The sequence below is a fragment of the Cucurbita pepo genome, chromosome LG16 (assembly GCF_002806865.2).
Source record: "Cucurbita pepo subsp. pepo cultivar mu-cu-16 chromosome LG16, ASM280686v2, whole genome shotgun sequence".
Taxonomy (NCBI): domain Eukaryota; kingdom Viridiplantae; phylum Streptophyta; class Magnoliopsida; order Cucurbitales; family Cucurbitaceae; genus Cucurbita; species Cucurbita pepo.
In genome coordinates, this window is record NC_036653.1 from 3786015 (window position 1) to 3808642 (window position 22628).

Sequence of the window (22628 nt, forward strand, 5' to 3'; positions counted from 1 at the left end):
CATCATCGCACTTGATGGCAGCGGACTTGCGATTGTACAGCACTCACTTCCAGCAACAAGTGAGTTAAGCCTACGGCCAAGCGATGTATGCTCGAGCCTCTAGCCCCAGTTCAAGAAGAAATTTTAGAAAACGGGGGCAGAGAGTTTTGAAGGCAAGAATTGAGAAATTGGAAATGGTGTTATATGAGAATGTAAGCAAAAAGACAAACAATGGCTTACTGCATATAACTCTCAGGTAGGAAGAAGTTGACAACTAGTCATATCCCCTATAGTACATTTTGGGGCATTTTAGCCCTTGTAGGTGTAGACATGATTTCGGTGAACGGTCATACACCCCCATACTAACCCAATATGGAAGGGTAAAGACCTATGCAGCATGAAAGCACATAAAAGGTGTACATTGAAATATTTTGTTTTGAAAATTTCATACCAGAAGACGTTTGAGAATGAAAAAGCCTAAAATTGACCGTATATACATTAACTAGTTGAGTTATGTTTAAATTGACGCTAATAATGTGATGATATTTAGGAGCGNAAAAAAAAAAAAAAAAACATTGTAGGCCCATTTTAGGAACAGCCCATTTTCTGTTGCTGGTAATTGTTTGTTGGTTACGCTGTAAATGGGCCTATTGGGCCTATTGTTATTCTATTAGAGCTGCCATTCTTCTATAAAATGGACACTATTGATCACTTCATTAATGAGAGATCATCTCCTTCTCCATCTACTTTGCTTCTATTTTGACTTGTATATCCATAATCGTCCGTTTTGTAGCTAAATATAGGACTTCGATCGCTTCTCTACCCGTCGTTCCTTGACCGAAGTACCATCGAGGCTCTTCCTTTTTATGACTTGTCACCACTTCTCTATTTTGTACTCTTAAATTCTACTGACATGACTATCTGTTTTGTACTCTTGAATTCTCATATATATATATATATATGATAATACTTACGATACGATGTGTTCAATGATATGTTTGAGATAGAATATGGGAAGGATGCACTAAACGTAATGTAATGGTAGGAGTAAGATATGTTCATGAAACGTTAATGTCAGGTTACGTATCGAAGTGCTATAGATATACGAGATTGATAAAACGATTAGGTTATAGGTAGAAAGGGATAAGATTATGATAGATTGATAGAACGATAGCGTTAGGATACGTTCCTGTAACAATATGACCAAAGTACGTTCATGTACCGATATGATTATGATATGTATAAGAACGTTAAGACTACGATAAGTTAAGGAACGATATGACCACAAAGTGTTTACGATACGATATGATTATAATACGACATGTGAATGACGGATATATATATATATATATATATGTTGTCATATATGATATGAAATATGTTATGGTACGAGACATGTGATAAATACATGTTTATGGTATGATATGTATATAATGAAATGTTATTTTAAAAGCATGAAACATTATGTTATGTGTCCTAAATTGTGTGTATACAACATGATATGAATGACATGAAATCACGGTAAATGACATGAAATATAACCCGTTAGAATTATGTATGATATGAGAAATGATATGATATGAAGACTGAAATATGAGAAATGATATGATATGAATGAGAAATGATAGCGGGGTTATATTTAATAATGTTGAAAACGGAAAAATATTGTGACCTCATGCATTATGTGTGCTCATGGATACCTCTATTCCATCACGAGGGTACAAACGCGTACATTATTAGGCAGGTGAAGTATCATTATGTTTTACATAATGTTGCCGTGACGGTTACTAATTCTAATGGGTGTTTGGTATAAAGACCTACCAGAAAAGGCTCGTCCAACAAGAAAAGGGGCCCAGCGGTGTGCAAACTGGTGAGCCCATACTCGCACGTATGGGTTGTGTGTAGAGTATATGGTACACATACAAGCTGCGCATTAGGATAGTGTCGTAGGAAAAGAAAGTGATATGATAGGTCTCGTCATTGCATTCGCATGTTCTTGCATTTAACCCCGATAGTGGGGTCACTTATTGAGTATTTCTTAAAATACTCAAGCCACGTGCTACCTCTATTCCAAATTAAGGCAAGACATTCTTGTACAACTGACAACAACATAGCAACTGAAGACAATGGCACATGCATAGGGTAATCGTATTATTTTCTTAAACTTAGGATAGAATAGGATATTTTTAATTTAAACGTTTATTTATTTTATTTAGTCTTTTGTTGTGTCGTTTTTAAATGTATTTTCAAAATACGTAAGTCCTTGGCTGTGTTTTAAGCTGACGGTTATGTTGTATGAATGTTTAAATGAAGTATTTTTGCATTCAATGTTTATGATATGTATACAGTAGCGAACTTAAATTAAGTAGAAAATTTCGGGTCATTACAATATCACTCTGATACGATTTGTTAAATACTATAGGCCCTTCACATTTCTTAATTATTACGATACTTTTTGGATGAAATCACAACAAAATTTTTAAGAACATCCTAAATTGAGTCAACTCAGATAATAAATAGTCTAAACTGAACGAAAATAGTGAAAATTTTGAAATAAACTGTGAATAGCTTGTAGCTACGGCACTTCGTCTCTTTCCATGAGACACGGGCGTGCTCGTATGACAATGGTCCAACTGGTCTAAAACTCGAATTGGTTCAAGCATTATAGGCATTATAGGCTTCCTCATCTTCAATTTGAGGTTTCGTGTCCTTATCTCCTCTCGACTTCTTCTACAAAGTTGTAGATCACTCCTATATGAAACACAAATAAACCAACCTCGAACTATAACATTCAAAAACGAGAAAAAAAAAGTTAATTAATTGAAATAAGGGTCGAAAATTATCGTACAAATCAATTTAGTACCGATTTCGTGTTCAAATTGTATTAATTAATTTATTCCAGATTGAATTAGTGATATCTCAATTCTATGTTGTCATCGTATACTACAATAATGATTATTATTAAACGTCATCTAACCTTAAATTTGATTCTTATTCTAATTCCGGGTGAATTTAGAGCAATTAAAAAAAAAATTTTGGCAATGAATTTTGGCAACATGAAAGACATGATTTGTATATTGTCGGCCTCATCAACTTAATTTGACTTCAATTGGGTCAATTGGCTCGTTTTGAACATTTTAGACTGTCTCATAATTGTTCGTCTCATAATTATAATAAAAAAAGTACAATTATTTTAGACCATTATTAATATTATTTCACTTATTGATGAATTTATAAAGAAATAAATTGGTGGCTTTAAAATAGTCTTAAATTTTTTAGTTAGGCTAAAACTTCTATTTTTGAAAAAATAAAAACAAATATATACAAGCATAATTAAAAAAATAAAATTAAAAATAATTATGACATTAAATAATTGAATCAAAATAATTTAAAAAAAAAAGTAAATTAATTTTTCAATAGCATTTATAATACCCATATTGTAGTTCATGTTGACTATATAATGACTATCTATTATTGTTGCCAATAATGCACATATTAAATCATTTTGAATTTCAAAAGCTATTTAAAATTAAAACACTCCCATATTTATTTATTTATGTATTAAAAAACAAATTAATTCAAATTAATCACACATTTACTATATTATTTTATTTTTTATTCACAATAACTCGGGATTTAATTCTATAAAAATGATAAATATTTCGCTTGTAAATATAATGGGATGTATTGCATCTCGATGATATAAAAGCTGTTAAAATATCATAAATAACAGTATCGAAACTATCAAATTGATTCATCGTTTATAATTAAATAGTATAATTTAGTAAGATCTTGGGATTCCCGATACAATCAAGAATTTATGTTTTTCTTTTTTTATTTTCAATTTTTTTGCACTTTAATATATATATATAGTTACCTTTCTATCTTTAGGGAACAAACTCACGTGGAGAAATCTTTAAAAAATCTTTTATTGTCTCTATTTTATAATGAATAGACGAGAATTCAAATCTCTATATTTTTATTTATTTTATTAAAGAAAGAGTTCACGCGTACCGTCAAAATTTTAATTTTATAAAACATAAATAGTCTAAAATGATAACAGTTTAATGGAAGAATTACGGTCTAAACACTAAATTCTTACAAATAAATATACAGATGAATGAATCATTATGTTCATCGATTAATACGAAGGCCTTTCAATTTCAATGTCCTACGCCAAAACGTCAGGCAACTAGAGTAAGTAGGCCACAGAACTCTTATAAGACCTCCGAGTAGTTTATCAGATAAATTGAGTTGTCAACAACTTGCAATAATGGGTAGCTCCAATTTTCACTATCATTAATGATGAAAGATTGCACGTTCAACATGTACCACAATAGTCTTCTACACTGACTTAAATTCATTTATTTTTAATATTCAATTATTTAGTAAATATAAGTTTTTAAAATATTTATTAAATTTGTATACTAAATTAATTAATAATATTTAATTAAAGTTGGTTGACATTTCTTTAGTTAAGTCAACTCGACCAACTCGAAAATAGGGTTATAATCCAACCAAACTCTACTCTAATTTTAAAATTATTACGAAGATTAAAAATATTTTTTGTTTGTAATTGACGTTAGTGATGTATCGTGACTTGTGAATGTTTAATATTTGTATTTTATAAGATTTTAGTTATTAACGTAAAAATATATTGCAGATAAATATTTTCCTAAAAGTTAATGATATTAGATATATACAGAAATTGTGTTCTTTTGTTCATCTCGTATAGATCCGACTAAATTTTCGGTCGAGGTTATAACTAAATTAATTTAATTGTACTCGAGAGTTTAAATTTTTGTCGATATGAATATCTATAAGTTCGACGTCTACCTCAGAGGTAAACCGAGATCTTTTTTTTATTATATTATTAAAAATATATATATACTTATTAAGGGTAAGAAATTAAAATTTTCTTAAAAATGGGGGAGATATTTAATTATAAATTTTAATATTTATATATATATATATATATATATAATATTATAATTAATACCCCACGGAAATTTAAGGAAAAAAAAAAAAAAAATCGCACAGGTTTTTTCTGTATCTTCTCTAACAGAATCTCTGCGCGGCTTTACTTTCCCAACGACTTGTCGTCGGCCATTGCTCCTTTCTTTATATATTGTAAGCAGCAATGAGCTTCACCACTGCAACTCCAATCCTTACGCCTTCCTATTCCCTCTCCTCCCTCCATTCAAATCGCTTCAACGCCACAATCCTTTCTCCGATTCCTCTCCGTCGTTCCTTTTCTTCTTTCTTTCGTCGCCGCCGCAACTGCCCTCTGATTGCCGCTGCCGCGACGACGACGGACGTTGAGATCGATATGGATGTCGATAGCCTCAAGAAGGGAATCGCTGAGTTCTATGATGAATCGTCGGGGCTTTGGGAGAACGTTTGGGGTGAGCATATGCACCATGGTTTTTACGATCCTGATTCTTCCGTTTCTCTCTCTGATCACCGTGCCGCGCAAATCCGGATGATTGAGGAGACGCTCCGGTTTGCCGGTGTGGAGGCGGCGACGGCGGTGGTGGATGTTGGGTGTGGGATTGGGGGAAGTTCGAGGTATTTGGCGAGGAAGTTTGGGGCGAAATGTAGAGGTATAACTTTGAGCCCTGTTCAAGCCAAACGCGCTCAAGCGATTGCTGCTGATGCTGGATTAAGTGATAAGGTATGGACGTCGTTGAATCCTCTGTTCTTTTTTGTTCTTCTCCATTTATCTTGTTTTGTATTTTCTTCATTGAAGAATTTCCGTTACGCTTTTGTTTTACCGTTTTCTTTGTTTTGATACCAAACTTGAAAATTAGTCACGAATCAAGTAATACAACCAAAATAATGAATACCTGCTGCATTAGTCCTTTTCTTGTTTGGTTGCTGAAATTGTGAAAAGAGTGCCCACACAACCACTACTTCTCAAAATGTTTAGTACTTTTTTTTGGGTCCATTTTAAGATCTATTTTGACCTCTAATTGAATAACCAGATGATATAATTTATGAAATGATTCTTGAATTATGAACTCAAGAACATGCAAGGATGAAATGAATATCGAATTATGAATTCAAGAACATGTGAGGATGAAATGAACATCGAATTATGAATTCAAGAACATGTGAGGATCAACCCATTGAACTATGTTATGAACTATGGTTGAAAATTTTAAAAAATGAAAATAGATATTGTAAAAGTTGTAGAGATGATGGGCTCGGTTATCTATGAAGGAATCTGAAATGTTAGAACAACGTTGACACACGTTGATAATAATAAGAGGATATTTGGTGAGTGGTAGGTGTGTTTTGAAGTGGCAGATGCTCTGAACCAACCATTCTCAGATGGGGAATTTGATCTGGTATGGTCCATGGAGAGTGGGGAGCACATGCCTGACAAATCCAAGGTTATTTTTTCTCCTTTGCTCTTGACTTTTACTTTGAAGTTCGTGTCTGTTTGTTTGTATGCCTTACCTCTTTCAACCTCTGCAGTTTGTGAGTGAACTGGTTAGAGTTGCAGCCCCAGGAGCCACCATAATTATAGTGACATGGTGCCATAGAGACCTTGGGCCTTCTGAGGACTCCTTGCAGCCATGGGAGCACAAACTCCTTCAGAAGATTTGTGATGGCTTCTATCTCCCTGCTTGGTGCTCCACTGCTGATTACGTCAAATTACTCGAGTCCCACGGTCTCCAGGTATCATATTCCTCCTACTTTGAGCATCATCATATCTATTCATTCGTTATCCTACATTGGTTGGAGAAAGAAACGAAGCATTCCTTATAAGGGTGTTACAAATTGTATAGAGCTTAACATCGGGTAGTATGCCAACGAGGACGCTGGGCCCCAAGGGAGGTGAATTGTGATATCTCACCTTAATTAGAGAAAGGAACGAAATATTCCTTGTAAGAGTATAGAAACCTCTTCTGAATAGGCACGTTTTAAAACGGTAAAGCTAACGGCGATATATAACGGCCCTAATTGTAGTGGGTTTAACTATTGTAGACATAGTTAATGCCAATAAAAGGACTCAACCGAATAAGCTCGATCTTTCATTACACGAGTATTGATATTCACGTATACGAAGGAATCATCCATAATATCTAGAATGGTGGGTAGAAGTTAATGAATTGATGAAACCCATGTGGGATTTTGAGCTAAAAGCGTGATGTGAAAAGGCATTGTTGTGGTGTTTAACAGGATGTAAGGACGGCAGACTGGTCTAGGAATGTTGCTCCGTTTTGGCCAGCAGTTATTCGGTCAGCATTCACTTGGAATGGCTTCTCATCGCTCTTGCGAAGTGGTAAGTTAAATATTTCCCGAGACTAAAAAGTAAATATTTTTTTTACCACTTGAAAAGGTATTCAGAATTGTTACTTTGTTGGGTGAAAAACAGGGTGGAAAACAATAAAAGGGGCATTAGTAATGCCATTGATGATTGAAGGATTCAAGAAAGATCTCATCAAATTTGCCATTATTACTTGCCGCAAGCCTGAATGAAGCTTCCTCTACACCTAATAATACCAAATACAATTTAACTTGTCACACTCAAGTTCTTCCCCCCCCCCCCCCATTTTTCTTTCTTTTGTGTTTATGGTAAGTTAGTTAGTTTTTTTTTTTTTTAAATCTGAAAATAGGTTCAAATTTCTCTATGGTCGGAATAATAGTCCAAGTTATTTATATGTGTTAGTCAAACTTCAACTTGTCCTTTTCCTTTCTAATATCGATTGTTGGAGACCTTAGACACATGGGGTTTAGGAGTTTATACGGGATTGGAGGAATCTTTTAGACCAACTTAAAATTTTCAGTTGGTTGGATTGGTAATCTGAGCAACCCGAACATATTTTACAATCCAACCTAACTTTCTATTTTTAAGTTGGGTTGTGTTTGGGTCTTGTAGGGTGGTTGTTTTTCATTTTTTTACTTATTTGAAAATCATATTTATCTTTTTATAAATGTTTCTAAAATCTTATGTGCCTTTTGAATTANGTATTAGAATTTATTTTCAAAATTATGACTAATAATTGTTTTACATTAAATGTCATTATCAATAATTATTTCTTAAAATAAAGAAACTATTATTACATTTTCCACTATTAAATTTTGTCCATTTTAATTTAATTATTAAATCCTTGAACCTAAGAACTTCATTCTTATCTTATCTTTTTTTTTTCAATCCTTCAAACATTTATCATATTTAATAAATATGAGATAAACACGAAGTTAATTATTATTGAGGATTGTTTTCGACTNAAAAAAAAAAAAAGTCTACATCAAAAGTGAAAGAGAATGACATAAGAAGAAAAGTTAAAAGGAATAGAACATAGTAGAGAATTTGGATCGAACAAGCAAAACTTTGAATAAAAATGAAAATCTCATCAAAGAAAATGATTGGCATTAATAAGAACGAATCATAGAGTTTTTAATTTACAAGTTTTATCCACCGATAGATATTACATCCAATGAGATATACAAAAAGCACGTTAGAAAAGTCAAATCATGTTATATTTGTAAAAGATAATGAAAAGTTCTATTTTTTTTTTTAAATAAACATAAAATTTACTCTATGGATTGAAATTTTTATATGTATATGTATACTAAAACATAAAATTTTGTTTCGACAAGTCAAGGATGATCCGAAAAGACTAACAAGCCAATATGCAATTCAAATATGATCAACAAGTGAATGATCGATCCAATTAGATCGACAAGCCAAAGATTGGCCAAAAAGATCAATAAATATGTTGTCTCGAGTCAAATACACGTCCACCGACCAGATTTATGTTTTTGAAACTTCATGTGAACAGATTTGTATGTGAGTGAGACTTTCTACCTCTTACCTCTTCTTCAAAGATTTTAAATTTTCCAAAGAAAGTAACGACGTTTAAAAAGACGTTTGCAATATCTATTATCTCGTTTAACTCTGGTACGAATTGATCTATTATTCATTGTTGTTCTCACGAAGTAGAGATGGTGGAAAATCAAACTTCATTGTTTGATCTCAAACAAGCTCTATAGAAGAAAAAAATGGTGAGGTAGCCAAGGAAAATTGATATCTTGACGAGAACAAAACTGAGAATTGTGATATTGTTGAATCAAGTCAAACTCGATCCACCAAAACAGTGGCTAAATTTTTAATATGTTATATGATTATTGACGAAGACAAATAGTTTCCACGTGAATTTTAGTTTAATTATGTTGGTTAATTAGATTACATGACCACTTCTTTGTCACGAACAGGCTCGATAGTGTTTGTTTTGGTCCATGAAATGTGCTAGCGTAGAGAGAATGCATAACGATGTGCAAGAAGAGCCTCTAGGTGTGGAGTCTTGGAAGGTAGCCTTTTTGGCCATATGCTTATTATTTCCTATCCGCTTCTGAACCATGAAGGGAGCATTCTAAGGGATCTAGTGCTAACCATTTGAGTTAACTTTAGACATTGTACGGTCGAACTAACTTCGACACATAGATGTATTATCTTGTATAGACTCAAAATATTTCAAATACCATATAGCTTGATCTCAATCACCATCCACCAAAATATGATTATGAGGAGCCTCGACCAACCATTTTTGGTTAACTCCTCTTCTTTGTTGGTCGACACGAGGGTCTACCAAACCATCTATAAAAAGTTGCTTGTCAAAGTCGTTCTTCCATGAATTATTTTGAGCGATCAACTCTTGTTCTTGTGCATTTCTTTAGATCGAGCTTCTACATATGCATCGACTTCAATTTGTAAGGTTGCATATGAAAATCAGTTTTGATCGAGAGAGAACATGACGATCGTAAACGTGAACAATTTCATTACGAGGAATTATTTATAATACAAGAGATGATTTATAAACTTTTTGAGTGTTTAGGAGAGATAAACCCCTTTTAGCTCCATACCACTAAAACTTGAAAATTTGAAACAAATTGAAACTTATCAGTACGGTCCTTGCTTTATCCATTAACCTCTCCTGATGTCTCTGAACGAACAGCAAATTTCGTGGTAAGTTTCTTCGAAAACTTCTTATGGAGTCCCTCAAGACTTCATTCCTTAGTCCAATCCTCCTCCCTCCCCCTTCCAATCGCAGCAGCCGCTGCCCGTTGAAGTCCAGAAAACCCCAAATTTTCATCATCCGCTCGTCGGTAACGCCGGATCCTTGGTCTCTCAGCGATGGCAATCCCGCAAGACCAAAACCCAGGTCCAAAAACGCCAAAAAACCGCTTTCCGACGACAACGCCCGTCGAATCATCAAGGCCAAGGCTCAGTACCTCAGTGTACTGCGTCGGAATCAGGGCCCGAGAGCTCAAACGCCCAAATGGATCAAGAGAACTCCAGAACAGATGGTGCAGTACCTTGAGGATGATAAAAATGGCCACCTCTATGGAAAGCATGTGGTGGCGGCCATTAAGCACGTGCGGAGTCTATCTCAGAAAGCCGAGGGAGAGTACGATATGAGAATGGAGATGGCTTCTTTTGTTGGAAAATTGACCTTTAGGGAGATGTGTATAGTGCTTAAGGAACAGAAGGGGTGGAGGCAGGTCAGAGATGTGCTTGATTGGATGAAATTGCAGGTGGGTTTTGAGGGATTATGTCCTTTTGATTGTGTTTTGTTTAGAATGTTGCTGTTTTCATTGAATTTGCTCAGCTAGCTGAAGAGTAAATAAACTTGATTATATCTTATCAATACCATGTTTGATCCATGATGATATACAAACTGTTCTTCAGGTTACTTGAACTCATACCCTTTTGATGGATGTTTGATTAAAATCAATGTCTGTTGGGTCCCTTGTAGTTTCCTGTTGGAATGTTGTTACCACATAATAGTTTGAAATGAAGCATTCAATCGAATATGTCGTAATTGTAGGCTTCTGTTTGGACAGTTGAGTTATCGCCCAAGCGTCATTGTCTACACGATTGTTTTGCGAACATACGGACAAGTTGGAAAAATAAAGCTAGCTGAAGAAACTTTCTTGGAGATGCTTGAAGTTGGATTAGAACCAGACGAAGTTGCTTGTGGAACGATGTTATGTACATACGCCCGATGGGGACATCATAAGGCTATGTTGTCTTTCTATTCTGCTGTCAAGGATAGGGGAATTATACCTTCGAGTGCCGTTTTCAATTTTATGCTGTCGTCCTTGCAGAAGAAGGGGCTCCATGCCGAGGTCAAAGAACTATGGATGCAGATGGTACAGATAGGAGTGACATTCAATGAATTTACCTATACTGTAGTTATCAACTCACTTGTTAAGGAAGGACATAGTGAGGAGGCTTTCAAAGTTTTCGACGAGATGAAGAACCGTGGGTTCGTTCCTGAAGAGGGGACGTATAACCTACTTATTAATTTAAGCGCAAAAAGAGGGAATTCGGGTGAAGTTTTGAGGCTCTACAAGGATATGAGAGATAAGGATATTGTTCCAAGTAGCTACACTTGTTCTTCACTCCTGACATTGTTTTACAAGAATGGAGATTATTCTAAAGCCCTCTCTCTGTTTTCCGAGATGGAAACGAAACAAGTGGTGGTTGATGAAGTTATATATGGATTACTTATTAGAATATATGGAAAACTGGGTCTACATGAGGATGCTCATAAAACATTTGAAGAAATGGAGCAACTTGGTTTACTTACAGATGAGAAAAGCTATTTGGCAATGGCTCAAGTCCATCTCGGTTCGAGAAACTTCGAGAAAGCTTTAAACGTAATCGAGTTGATGAAATCTAGAAACATTTGGTTTTCAAGATTTGCTTATATAGTATCATTAAAGTGTTATGTTATGAAAGAAGATATAAGGTCTGCAGAATCCACATTTCAAGCTTTATCCAAAACGGGGCTTCCTGATGCTCGTTCGTGTATTGATATTCTCAATTTGTATTTAAAATTAGACTTGGTGGACGAGGCGAAAGATTTTATAGCCCATATAAGAAAGGACGGGGTAGTTTTCGACGAGGAACTTTATAAATTGGTTATGAGAGTCTATTGCAAGGAGGGGATGTTAAAAGATGCTGAAATTTTAGTTGAACTTATGAAGAAGGATGAGTTATTTGTTGATAAGAAATTTATGGAGACATTTTCATTTATGATGAATGAAAATACAATTGGCAGCTATGACCAACCAGATTATATGGCTCTTCATATGATACTTCGGCTGTATTTGGCGAACGGCGATGTTGGTAAAAGGAATAGGATCCTGAAATTAATACTTAGGGACGGTGGCGTGAGCATTGTGAGTCAACTTGTAGCTAATTTGGTTAGAGAAGGCAAGAAAATTCTGTCTTTTAAGTTACGATAATATTTTTTTTATGGATTTATATATCTATGCTTTCGGTTTAAGGCAAGCTCGATTAATTTCTTTGCTCTACAGGTGATGCATTGAAAGCAGGAGCTCTTACGAAAGAATTACTCGAGCTTGGCTACCGGCTAGATGACACTACTACAGCGTCCTTAATCAGTTTGTATGGGAAAGAGAAGAAAATAAATCAAGCAGCAGAAATTTTTGCAGCAGTTTCAGATTCTTGCACATCGGAATTGATTTTTGGTTCTATGATCGATGCGTATATCAAATGTGATAAAGCAGAAGAAGCGTTCGTGGTTTACAATGAGGTAATTGAGAAAGGATATGATCTTGGTGCTGTTGCTGTCAGCAGAATGGTGAATACTTTGAGTATTGCTGGTACGTTGTGGAGTCGTATAAGTGATCGGCATACTGTTTTTCATTTTTTACTTACTCTTGTTTGATTAGTCTTCTTCTTCTGTAGCTGTTCATACCATTTTCTTCTTGAATAGTTTGAAAGGCTAAAAAGAAAAATGAATGACTGGTTGTGGAAACTACCGAGATATTAACCTGTACTAGTTTAGGTTTAGGCTTTAAATGTTTTCAAAGCCAATAACCAGATAGAAGTTTACTGTGGAACTCTTAGAAAATTTTGTAGTATATTACTATCAGAGGCTAGAGGTGGGTGTCATGGTGTGATTATGCCCGTGAGAAAGTTATTGAGGACGATGACTAGTTTAAGTGTGAGAGAATGTCACAACCATACCAAGAAGAGATTAGGTTGTGATGACTCTCACATTGAGACAGACAAGGCGGTGACCCTCAAGTGACGCACATCCAATCATGTGAGGGTGGAGGGTTAAGACAGACAAGTGTCATGATGCGGCTGAGGAGGACGGTGCATCATCTAACACACCATAGAAAATGTACATTGAAGCTAAGCTGAGGCTTAAGCAAGACAGGGGCAAGGGATAGACAAGAGTGTCATAAATAAGCTCGAAGAAGAGCTTGGTAGGGCCCTTGGTCTTAACCTCAGAAGTCGGGGTTTCATTATGAGTTTTGGCATACGACTCTAGAGTTAAGTCCCTGTATATGAAATATGAATGTTCGCCAAATTTGGTGTCAATCGGCACATATGACCGTTAGCCAAAATTATGCTACTCCTGCCAGACTAAAAATGCCCCAAAATGTACTATAGAGGAAGACATGGTATCAGCTTTCCACCACCCCTGGGCCCTGTGGTCTAAGTGAGATATTCTGTAGCACATAGGTGTGTCACAGCGTAGACGAGCATTGTAAGACGAGTATCTTGGGAGTATTTTTTTGAAAATGGGTTTTTTGAGAACAGTGTCCGTGCCAACATTGTGCCCCAGCCCATGTGTCATAAGTTGTTATATGCACCTGCTATTCGGTACAGTATCTCTAAATGATTCAGCATGGACATAGGAGGGTTCATGCCTCGATAGGACCCAAATGGATGGATGTTCGGGATGTTCCAACAATATAGTTGACTCATGGGGTCAGTTCTCGGTAGACATGTCTAAGCATGTTAAGATGGCTGATGACATCGCAATACGTAGCCCGTGTTGTAGGGAACCTAGATGACAAGTTGATGACAAGACGAGATGTGATGTTGTGTATGAGAGACCTTGGCCGAGAGTAGAAACATAGTCGAGCCAAGAGACTTGGCCTAGAGACCAGGCAAGTGAGCTAGAGTCGCAGATGATTGAACATGCACGCACGGGCGACATGTGTAGCCGAACAAGCTTAGATTCTACAAGAATTGTGTTCGGTTGGTAAAGGAGAACCTCGTCTAAGGTCCGACAAAGTCACAAAGTCGGAAAAAAAATGTAAATGAAGTTTGAGTTTCCCTCAAGGCTTGTCATGAGTGTATCAAGATCATGATGTTACACAGTTGAAAAAGTATGACTGTGACACTCTGCTTACTGCCGTGCTAATTGGCCCGGTGGAATAGATTGCCCGAGCCAACCCATCCCAACTCTTCGAGTGGTCATTTAATTTTGAGTTATCGCATAATCTAAACCAATTAAACATGATAGCATTTTAGACTTTTCTTTGCATTTCTTCTGCTATTGAGGTAGTATTATACATTGAATTATTTCCAGGAAAACATCAAGCAGCAGAGAGTGTCGTACGCGCTAGTCTTAAAGCTAACTTGAAGCTTGATACAGTGGCATTCAATACATTTATCAAGGCAATGCTGGAGGCAGGTTGGTTAGCATCAAATATATCAATAAATTGAGTGATGAATACTTCTTGAAAAACATTCACTATGAATATAACATGTTCTAATTTGCAGGGAAACTCCATTTTGCATCCAGAATATATAAGCGCATGATTGTTCTTGGCATTGTACCATCAATTCAGACATATAACACCATGATTAGGTATGATTTGAAACTTGAAATGACTCCAAATTTATTGAAACTGATAGCCAGAGCTATTGAGACTGCCACACCCATTAGTAGAAGATATTGATATTGATATCGATATCGATATTGACTTTTTGTGGCTTCAGTGTTTATGGACGTGGTTGGAAGCTCGATAAAGCTGTAGAAATGTTCAATGCAGCTCGCAGCTCGGGTCACTCTCCTGATGAAAAGGCATATGCTAACCTGATTAGCTTCTATGGGAAGGCTGGTATTGTGTTCTCCAGACTCGATCGAATACCTTGTAAAATTAATAACGTATCATTGAACTTAATTGAACTATGGTCTACGATTCTTTTTGGGCATTCGGTCAATGATATAACTATGTATATATTGTAATGAAATTCATATAAGTTAATATTTCACTATCATACTTTGTAGGTAAGACGCATGAAGCAAGCTTGCTATTCAAAGAAATGCTGAAAGAAGGGATTAAACCTGGGATGGTACTCTCATAACTCATAATTTCCCTTGGATTTGTATGTTGTTAAGGATATGTATACATAATTTAAGCATACCATGACCTATTCGTTTAAACTTTTAGGTTTAGTGGTGATTTAACATAATAAGGGCCTTATGTAACGACTCAGACCCACTGCTAGCAGATATTGTCCTCTTTGGGTTTTCCCTTTCGGGCTTCCCTTCAAAGTTTTTCAAACGCGTTTGCTAGGGAAAAGTTTCCACACCCTTATAAAGAATGCTTCGTTCCTCTCCCCAACCGATGTGGGATCTCACAATCCACCCCCTTTAGGGCCAGCGAGTTTCTTTCTCCCATCGATGTGGAACCCCCCAAATCTACCCCTTCGGGGCCCAGCATCCTTGCTGGCACACCGCCTCGTGTCCACCCCCCTTCGGGGCTTAGCCTTTTCGTTGGTACATCGTCCGGTGTCTAGCTCTGATACCATTTGTAACGACTCAAGCCCAGCATCCTTGCTGGCACACCGCCTCGTGTTCACCCCCCTTGGGACTTATCCTTCTTGCTGGTACATCGTCTGGTGTCTGACTCTGATACCATTTTTAACGGCCCAAGCCCACCCCCCTTCGGGGCCAGCCAGTTCCTTTCTCCCAAATCTACCCCCTTCGGGGCCTAGCATCCTTGCTGACACACCGCTTCGTGTACACCCCCCTTTGGGGCTCAACCTTCTCATTGGCACATTTTCCAGTGTCCGGCTCTGATACCATTTGTAACGGCCCAAGCCCACCTTTCCCTTTCGGGCTTCCCCTCAAAGTTTTAAAAACGCGTCTGCTAGGGAGAGGTTTCCACACTCTTATAAAGAATGCTTCGTTCTCCTCCCCAACTGATGTGGGATCTCGCACCTTTGCTCCGTTATTAGAACTAGAGTTGTTCAGCTGCACCATACAATAGCAAAATGTTTATTTCCTTGTGTTCTTTGAATTGTTCTACAAGTCTGGTGCCGACTAACACAAAACTGCAGGTCAGCTACAATATTATGGCGAATGTATATGCTACGGCCGGACTTGAAGAAGAAACAGAGAAGCTTTTCAAAGCAATGGAGCAAGATGGTCTCTTACCTGATTCTTTTACCTACTTCTCACTCATTCGAGCTTACACACACAATTGCAAATACTCAGAAGCTGAGGAAATCATCAACTCTATGAAGGAAAAAGGCATCCCCACATCTTGTGCGCATTACGACCTGTTGCTTTCAGCTTTGGCGAAGGTCGGTATGATACGGAAAGCAGAAAAAGTCTATGACAAACTTCAAACAGATGGCTTAAATCCCGATGTTACGTGCAATCGGACGTTGATGAGAGGTTACCTCGACTACGGATATGTCAAAGAAGGTATCGAGTTCTTTGAATCTTCATGCAAATATGCAGGAGACAGGTTTATCATGAGTGCAGCTGTACATTTTTACAAGGTTGAAGGAAAAGAAGATGAAGCATTGAATATTTTGGATTCCATGAAAAGTTTGGGTCTTTCATTTCTGAAAGACCTTCGAGTCGGATTGAAGCTAGAGTCTGCTTGAGCCTCAACGTATTCAGCGGTCCGATTTACCAGCACTTTACCTGCAGGTTGTCGTTTGACTGAGAAGCAAAGCGACTCGAAAAGGTACACATAAAGGAGAATATTCTGGATATATGTTCATCAAACTCCTTGTAACGATAGCAGAAACGTCCCAGGTTGCTTTAAGAAACCGAGGACTTGAAACTCGAGGATACAAAATGGGATCGAAAGATTACGTAAACTGACCGAACTGCTGTTTCGTTCTCTCTCTTCGACCTTGTTGAGATGGCATCACACAAGATGAAGGAATTTGCAGTCGTGGATCGATTGATTTCATCATTTACGCCATACCGAGAAGACATCCGAGGCTGAAAAGTGGCGTTGATTGGATGAAAATCATCTTCTTACCAATCTAGTTTAGAGGAAGTTGGATGAGCTTGTGATGAACTTTATCTATTGTAAGCTCTGTAAATGATCAATTATCATTGTCCCTTCAGTTTAGGATGGAACAGCTTGACAAAATAAAGCTCATTCAGCTGCAGTTACTATATATGAGGAAATTAACATTCAATCCTATTCTAGACCAAAAAAATATATGAATTCTTGTATCATAGGTCTCTGTTATGATAATTAATAGGCCGAGTTTCTTATGGAGAACTTACTCATTAATTCGGCTTTAAGCATATGAATGTAAACATGTTCTCGATCTATTGAACACAAAGGGGAGTGCAAACATGGATCTTCGTTCAAAATATTAGAGATATAAATTCTACACTAAAACATATGCTGAGTGTCATGGTCATACTTGTCTAAGACGTATTGTCAGTGGCATTATTATAGTTTACGTGCGTATGACTCTTCCTAAATTTCATGTTTACTCTTGCCCAGGTTAAAATGCGTCAGAATATACTATATGAGAATGCTAGTCGTTAATTTTCTCTATCATTCCTGTCCTTAATTACTTGCTAGTTTATGAAATTGCTTTCTTCTCTGAGCTCTTTGAAATGTAATCTTATTAGTATTAGGGTTACCTACGAGGGTCCAATCACCTGAAGACCAAACTATCCTTCAATTTACCTTTTTGCCCATTACGTTATTAGCCTCTAATCCTCCAAGTTACAAACCCCACCCCACCTCCACTAGACCTGTTTTCGGGTACCCTAAAAAAAATGAACTTTTTCTCTCCCCCGCCATTTGTCATCGAAGAGAAAGGGTGCTCGGCAGGAAGAAAATTGCAACATGAGATGAGAGAAGTAAGGAAGTCACCTCTTTCAAATATATACCATGGGGAAAATGAAAATATTAAATAAAAATGAAATATTATATTTATTGATTTTTTATTATTATTATTATTATTACTATTTATTTTGGGGGCAAAACTTCCGTCGAGCGTTTATACTTCGAGCTCTCTCTGGCCGTAGCTCTCCTTCGCGTTCTCTTTCTCCATCTCAGGTTGTGTGTTTGATCGGTGGATCAATGGCGTCGAGTCTGTTCAAAGCACTTGTTGAATCTTCCTCCAAAATTCCTTCTTCGGCTAGAAGTCTGAGTCTTGTTAGCAACCAAATCGGCCAGCACACCGCCAAATGGATGCAGGTATCCAGTAATTTCTCGCAAATCCTTCCTTTGAAATTTATTGCTTCGATGCCTGTGTTTCAATTGATCTCTGCAGATTTTGTGTTCTTGTTTATAATTCGTTGTTCTTTCTAACTTTACCCGAGAACTGATTTAGAGATTGGGTCTGAAGGCTTCCAATTTATGTGGTGGTTTTCTTTTGTTTGTTGTTGTTGTTCTTTTTTTTTGATCGATTGTTTTTATGTGGAAATTAATTCATGTTATGTGAAGAGAACAGAAAGAAACTTGTTTTCCAGTGGCATTGATGGATGCTAAACCTTTTGGTGCTCGTCTTTCATCGAAGCAAATTTATGTAAACTATACAAATATTTTATTTCTCACCTAGCTATCTCCCCCTCGCCTCCCTGCTTAGATTATATATTATCTTCTTCATGTTCTGTTAGTTTTATATGTACATGAAAATTATCAGAGAACATGCCTCACCTTTAGAAATATTAAAGAGCTATTTCAGCTCTTCTTCTAGGATTGATTTGAGCTCTTCTTTTGAACTCGATAATGGACATCCACATGCCTAGTATTCTCTAGTTGGAACTAGTTTATTCATTTTTAGCTCCTTGCTCGGCAGCATCACGTCTTCTACCACAAAACTCATTGGTTGCATTGCGTTAAATGATTGCAATATGCTTGCACTTCCAAGTTGAAGAAATAACCCACCACCTTATAGTACAATTAAGCAGAAGGCTTCTTCAACTCACTTCATGTCATACGTACTATGTCCTTCGGGAAATCAAATTTTTTTACCAATTGCATGACCTGTGTATTTAAGTTAGCTGCCTAACTAAGATTCCGTCTTTCACGTTTACATTTTTCGTAGTTGGACCCTACAAATGCAAAGTACTTTTCTCAGGGTACCACATTCTCCTTCAACAGGTTCTATGACTGTTGATTTTGCTTTCTAATGGCTTTCATATCTTCTCAATTATTATTATTACTATGTATATGATTTTTTTCATTAAGATGCAAGCCATGGAGAGGCAATCCCTGGAAAAAAGGAACTATGACTACCAGAAGAGGTTCCAATTATTAAGAACCTAAAGTAAAGGATAGTTACAAACCAAACAGTGGGAGGCACTTAGATAGAGGTGTTGATATAAGTCAATCCTCAGACCTCCTCCCAAGAATCCTTAACCCTTTTGAAAATCCTCCAATTTCTTTCAAACCAAACATACCCTAAAATATCTAAGTTAGCTAGGGTGCTTGCCTCAAAACCTTCCCTTTACCACCAATGCGGGTACAACATGCAACTACTTTTACCCATCACTGAACAATAATCCTTGCCTTGCATTGAATCAAGGAAACACCAGGACAGAATCTATCCCGCACATTTATTGCAATGTGACATATTTATAGAGATCTTGCCCCAAATTGTTTGCGGAGTGCCTGCTTTCGAGCTTGAACTGGTGTTTTTTGTGTAGTTATGGACATATGGGGAAAAAAATTGGAACTATGCTTCTGGGTATGCCCTTTTCTTCATGAGTTTGGAGCGTTTTCCATATAGTTTTGGATTATTTGTTGTTTGAGGTCGAGCATTCATGAGACGATGGATGAAGGTGTTCAGGTTGAAAAATGGGGTTATTTGCTGTAGTTTATTTGGCTAGAAAGGAAAAACAGAAGAATGTTTGTGCAGTTAGATGGATGGTGGGATGATATTTAGGATTTGATGCATGCTCTTTTTTGGACTCATAACTCAAATTTAAGAACTGGTTAGTCGTTATCCTTTTTTGTTACCAAAAGTTGGAGTTTTTGTCATGAATTTTCTATAACATGTTAAAAGCATTCTTAACTACTTGGTCCAATCTGTTCCGTGTCCACCCCCTAGATAGTGCCAGGTGGTCCCTAATGACTTGAAAGTTGGTTTTCTCATATAGAAAGAAAAATGAATATAGAAAGATTGTCAACTATAGAATGCATGTCCCACATGAACCCCTGCCTTATGGATCTCCAGGAAATCATGAGCAAGACCCTCGGATGTTTCACTGACCTAGGTTCTATTGAATGTTCTTTCCAACCCAACATCTCATTACCTTGCAGTGGTGATGTCACCGTTTTAAGAATTTGTATTCCAAGGAAACCATAATCTTCGTTTATCCTAACAGCTAAACTGTTGCACGGTCACAGCATGTAACATCTAAACAGCTAAACTGTTGCACCGTTTTAAGAATTTGTATTCCAAGGAAACCATAATCTTTGTTTATGCACTTGAAGCAAGTCAGCCCTTCTAGTGTGCTTGCTTGGAAGAGTAGTGGCCTAGTAAACGAAGTCAGAGAATGTCACTAGCAGAGGTTATTTTATCACTCTATTGATGGATTTGATCAGCTCTTGGTTAAAATAGGAGACTAGAGGACTCTTTCATGCATAAGATTTTACATCCATGTCCATTAACTAGGATTAAGTCAGTCTAACAGCGGAGACTTTATAGATTATTCCTATTTTGTAATATGGACACCATCTTAGATTGATCTAAATTATTCCAGATAACCTGGATTTGTTGGAGTTCTCCAAAGTATAATATGAGAGCTATCCATGGTTTTTTAAAAATTATTTAAGTATAGGATTCTACCGCACTGCAGATCAATTCTTCATTACCCTCGTGCATTTTTCACATTTTTAAGAAGTTTTGAGTTGTGAAAGTAGGGGTCTCCCTTCAATGTTTTGATCATTGAAAGAGTTGTTTTTCTTTACTTCAAAGATACTTTTGCCTGTAGAGAAACTCTTCTTGCTCCTTAGAGACAGTAGTGTTAATCATTGAAAAAGATGTTCTTTCTTTGTTCAATGATATTCTTGCCTGCAGCCGAACTCTTCTTGCTCCATTAAAGGAGAATGCTATTGTTATTCGATACTCGCTCTTTATCTTGCAGTCTGCATAACTAAATCAACCGGCCTGCTAATAAAATAGCTTACTTTGGTGGGGTTCAATTTTCTTAATTCGTACTTGGCGATTTGGTTGGTTTTCTTAATTGTGATTGCTTGAGAGTCTCTAGGTTTTCATCAACATCTACTGTGTTGCCTAACTATTCTACTTGTACCATAGAGCTCATTGAGTTATCCCTGTTCCCAAAGCTGTATATTTTTTCATATTTTTTCTTTTCCAATATCTGTATCCTCGTTGGTACATACGCTGTGCTGCAGGCTGTCAGTGCGTTTTATAACTGCATCAATTTCAATGATCTTATTAACTAACTCATCCAGTTTCAAGTGATATCTCGACTTCATTTTGCTTTTGGAAAATTGTCTCGATTACTGTTCTCTTTTAATAATTGTTCATCGTTTTACATGTTGGGATCTTTAATTTTCTTTGGCATGACTTCACAACAATTTTACTTTTTTTTTTTCTTCCATATATTTGCTTAAATTATTGAGTGTCAATCAAGTTCAACCGACTGTTGAGACATGATATAGCTCTTTCTATTTCTTTCATTTACTTCTAAGAAATATCCAACCGTTTTGGGGGGGATAGATTCTACTCTTTGTGAATCCTATCCAATGCTGAAGGATATATGAAATTTCTATTTTATTTCCATATCTAGGATACAAGTAAGAAATCACCCATGGAGTTGATCAACGAGGTTCCACCGATCAAGGTCGAAGGCCGTATCGTTGCTTGTGAGGGAGGTTAGTCCATCTACATACATGTATCCATGCATGAATATAATCCAAGTAAATAACTTATTAAGGAAGGTGTGATTCCTTATTTTGATTCAAACGAACTGTTGCTGTTTGCAGACAGCAATCCTGCCCTTGGGCATCCAATCGAGTTCATATGCCTCGATCGGGAGGAGCCTGCCGTGTGCAAGTACTGTGGCCTGCGCTACACTCAGGACCATCATCACTAGAAGATCTGCAAGTGATCGTTCCAGACAGCAACCCTGAACATGGAAAGACAATATCCTACCTTTCCAAACTGGACTTCTGTAACGCAATGACTGTAATGGTTGTACTCTGCCTGCATAACTAGGAATTTGAGAATTCCATTCACTCACACTTGGCTGGTTCCTTTGTCTTTGCCAAATTTGTTTCATTGCCGTGTCTAATGACTTTATCTTGTTGACTCGAATTCCAATAAAAGGTTTTTGATGTCTTGGAGTTGCAAGATTGAAATGACCCACTTTTTCATTTCTAGCCTCGATCTTATGTGCCTAGCATAGTATCACCGAGTACTAATACTTCTAAAATGTGCTTGACTTTGACAATAGGGTTATGATCCATCCAAAACACATGTTAAGCGGTGGTTATATTATTATGGTAACCATGATGGTTAGAAGTGTCTAACTAACCCTACTTAGCATCTACTCAAAAGGACGAGGAATATACTTTCTCATGATAATCCTATGCTAAAGGAATCTTAGATT

At 36.7% G+C, this 22628-nt stretch overlaps 3 protein-coding genes across 4 annotated transcripts; all 3 read left to right on the forward strand.

The window, feature by feature from the left end:
• The first annotated feature begins 5001 nt into the window (after positions 1-5001).
• Positions 5002-7539, forward strand: LOC111777902 (tocopherol O-methyltransferase, chloroplastic). Its single transcript, XM_023657636.1, has 5 exons — positions 5002-5653; positions 6270-6374; positions 6460-6663; positions 7168-7270; positions 7364-7539. Exons 1-5 carry the CDS (start codon positions 5120-5122, stop codon positions 7465-7467), a joined length of 1050 nt encoding a protein of 349 aa, XP_023513404.1. The 5' UTR covers positions 5002-5119; the 3' UTR covers positions 7468-7539.
• A 2333-nt stretch (positions 7540-9872) lies between these two features.
• Positions 9873-17297, forward strand: LOC111777372 (pentatricopeptide repeat-containing protein At5g27270). Of its 2 annotated transcripts, XR_002812392.1 has the most exons (9): positions 9873-10527; positions 10837-12214; positions 12319-12627; positions 14355-14459; positions 14549-14636; positions 14768-14889; positions 15060-15124; positions 16115-16752; positions 16824-17297. XR_002812392.1 is itself a non-coding variant. In XM_023656929.1 (8 exons), exons 1-8 carry the CDS (start codon positions 9982-9984, stop codon positions 16667-16669), a joined length of 3168 nt encoding a protein of 1055 aa, XP_023512697.1. In that variant the 5' UTR covers positions 9873-9981; the 3' UTR covers positions 16670-17297. The 2 variants fall into 2 exon arrangements, 1 of the variants encoding a protein (XP_023512697.1); XM_023656929.1 differs by having other exon boundaries at positions 16115-17297.
• A 673-nt stretch (positions 17298-17970) lies between these two features.
• Positions 17971-22380, forward strand: LOC111776723 (NADH dehydrogenase [ubiquinone] iron-sulfur protein 6, mitochondrial-like). The gene is made up of 3 exons (XM_023656051.1): positions 17971-18240; positions 21807-21891; positions 22003-22380. Exons 1-3 carry the CDS (start codon positions 18124-18126, stop codon positions 22110-22112), a joined length of 312 nt encoding a protein of 103 aa, XP_023511819.1. The 5' UTR covers positions 17971-18123; the 3' UTR covers positions 22113-22380.
• Positions 22381-22628: the final 248 nt, after the last annotated feature.

Bases quoted from the DNA above. Each gene is read 5' to 3' on its own strand.
- LOC111776723 (XM_023656051.1), top strand. From the start codon at position 18,124: ATGGCGTCGAGTCTGTTCAAAGCACTTGTTGAATCTTCCTCCAAAATT. The intron at 18,241-21,806 runs GTATCCAGTAAT...TTCCATATCTAG, and splicing joins ACACCGCCAAATGGATGCAG to GATACAAGTAAGAAATCACC. The intron at 21,892-22,002 runs GTTAGTCCATCT...TGCTGTTTGCAG, and splicing joins TATCGTTGCTTGTGAGGGAG to ACAGCAATCCTGCCCTTGGG.
- LOC111777902 (XM_023657636.1), top strand. From the start codon at position 5,120: ATGAGCTTCACCACTGCAACTCCAATCCTTACGCCTTCCTATTCCCTC. The intron at 6,375-6,459 runs GTTATTTTTTCT...CAACCTCTGCAG, and splicing joins ACATGCCTGACAAATCCAAG to TTTGTGAGTGAACTGGTTAG. The intron at 6,664-7,167 runs GTATCATATTCC...GGTGTTTAACAG, and splicing joins TCGAGTCCCACGGTCTCCAG to GATGTAAGGACGGCAGACTG.
- LOC111777372 (XM_023656929.1), top strand. From the start codon at position 9,982: ATGGAGTCCCTCAAGACTTCATTCCTTAGTCCAATCCTCCTCCCTCCC. The intron at 10,528-10,836 runs GTGGGTTTTGAG...CTGTTTGGACAG, and splicing joins TTGATTGGATGAAATTGCAG to TTGAGTTATCGCCCAAGCGT. The intron at 14,460-14,548 runs GTTGGTTAGCAT...TCTAATTTGCAG, and splicing joins CAAGGCAATGCTGGAGGCAG to GGAAACTCCATTTTGCATCC.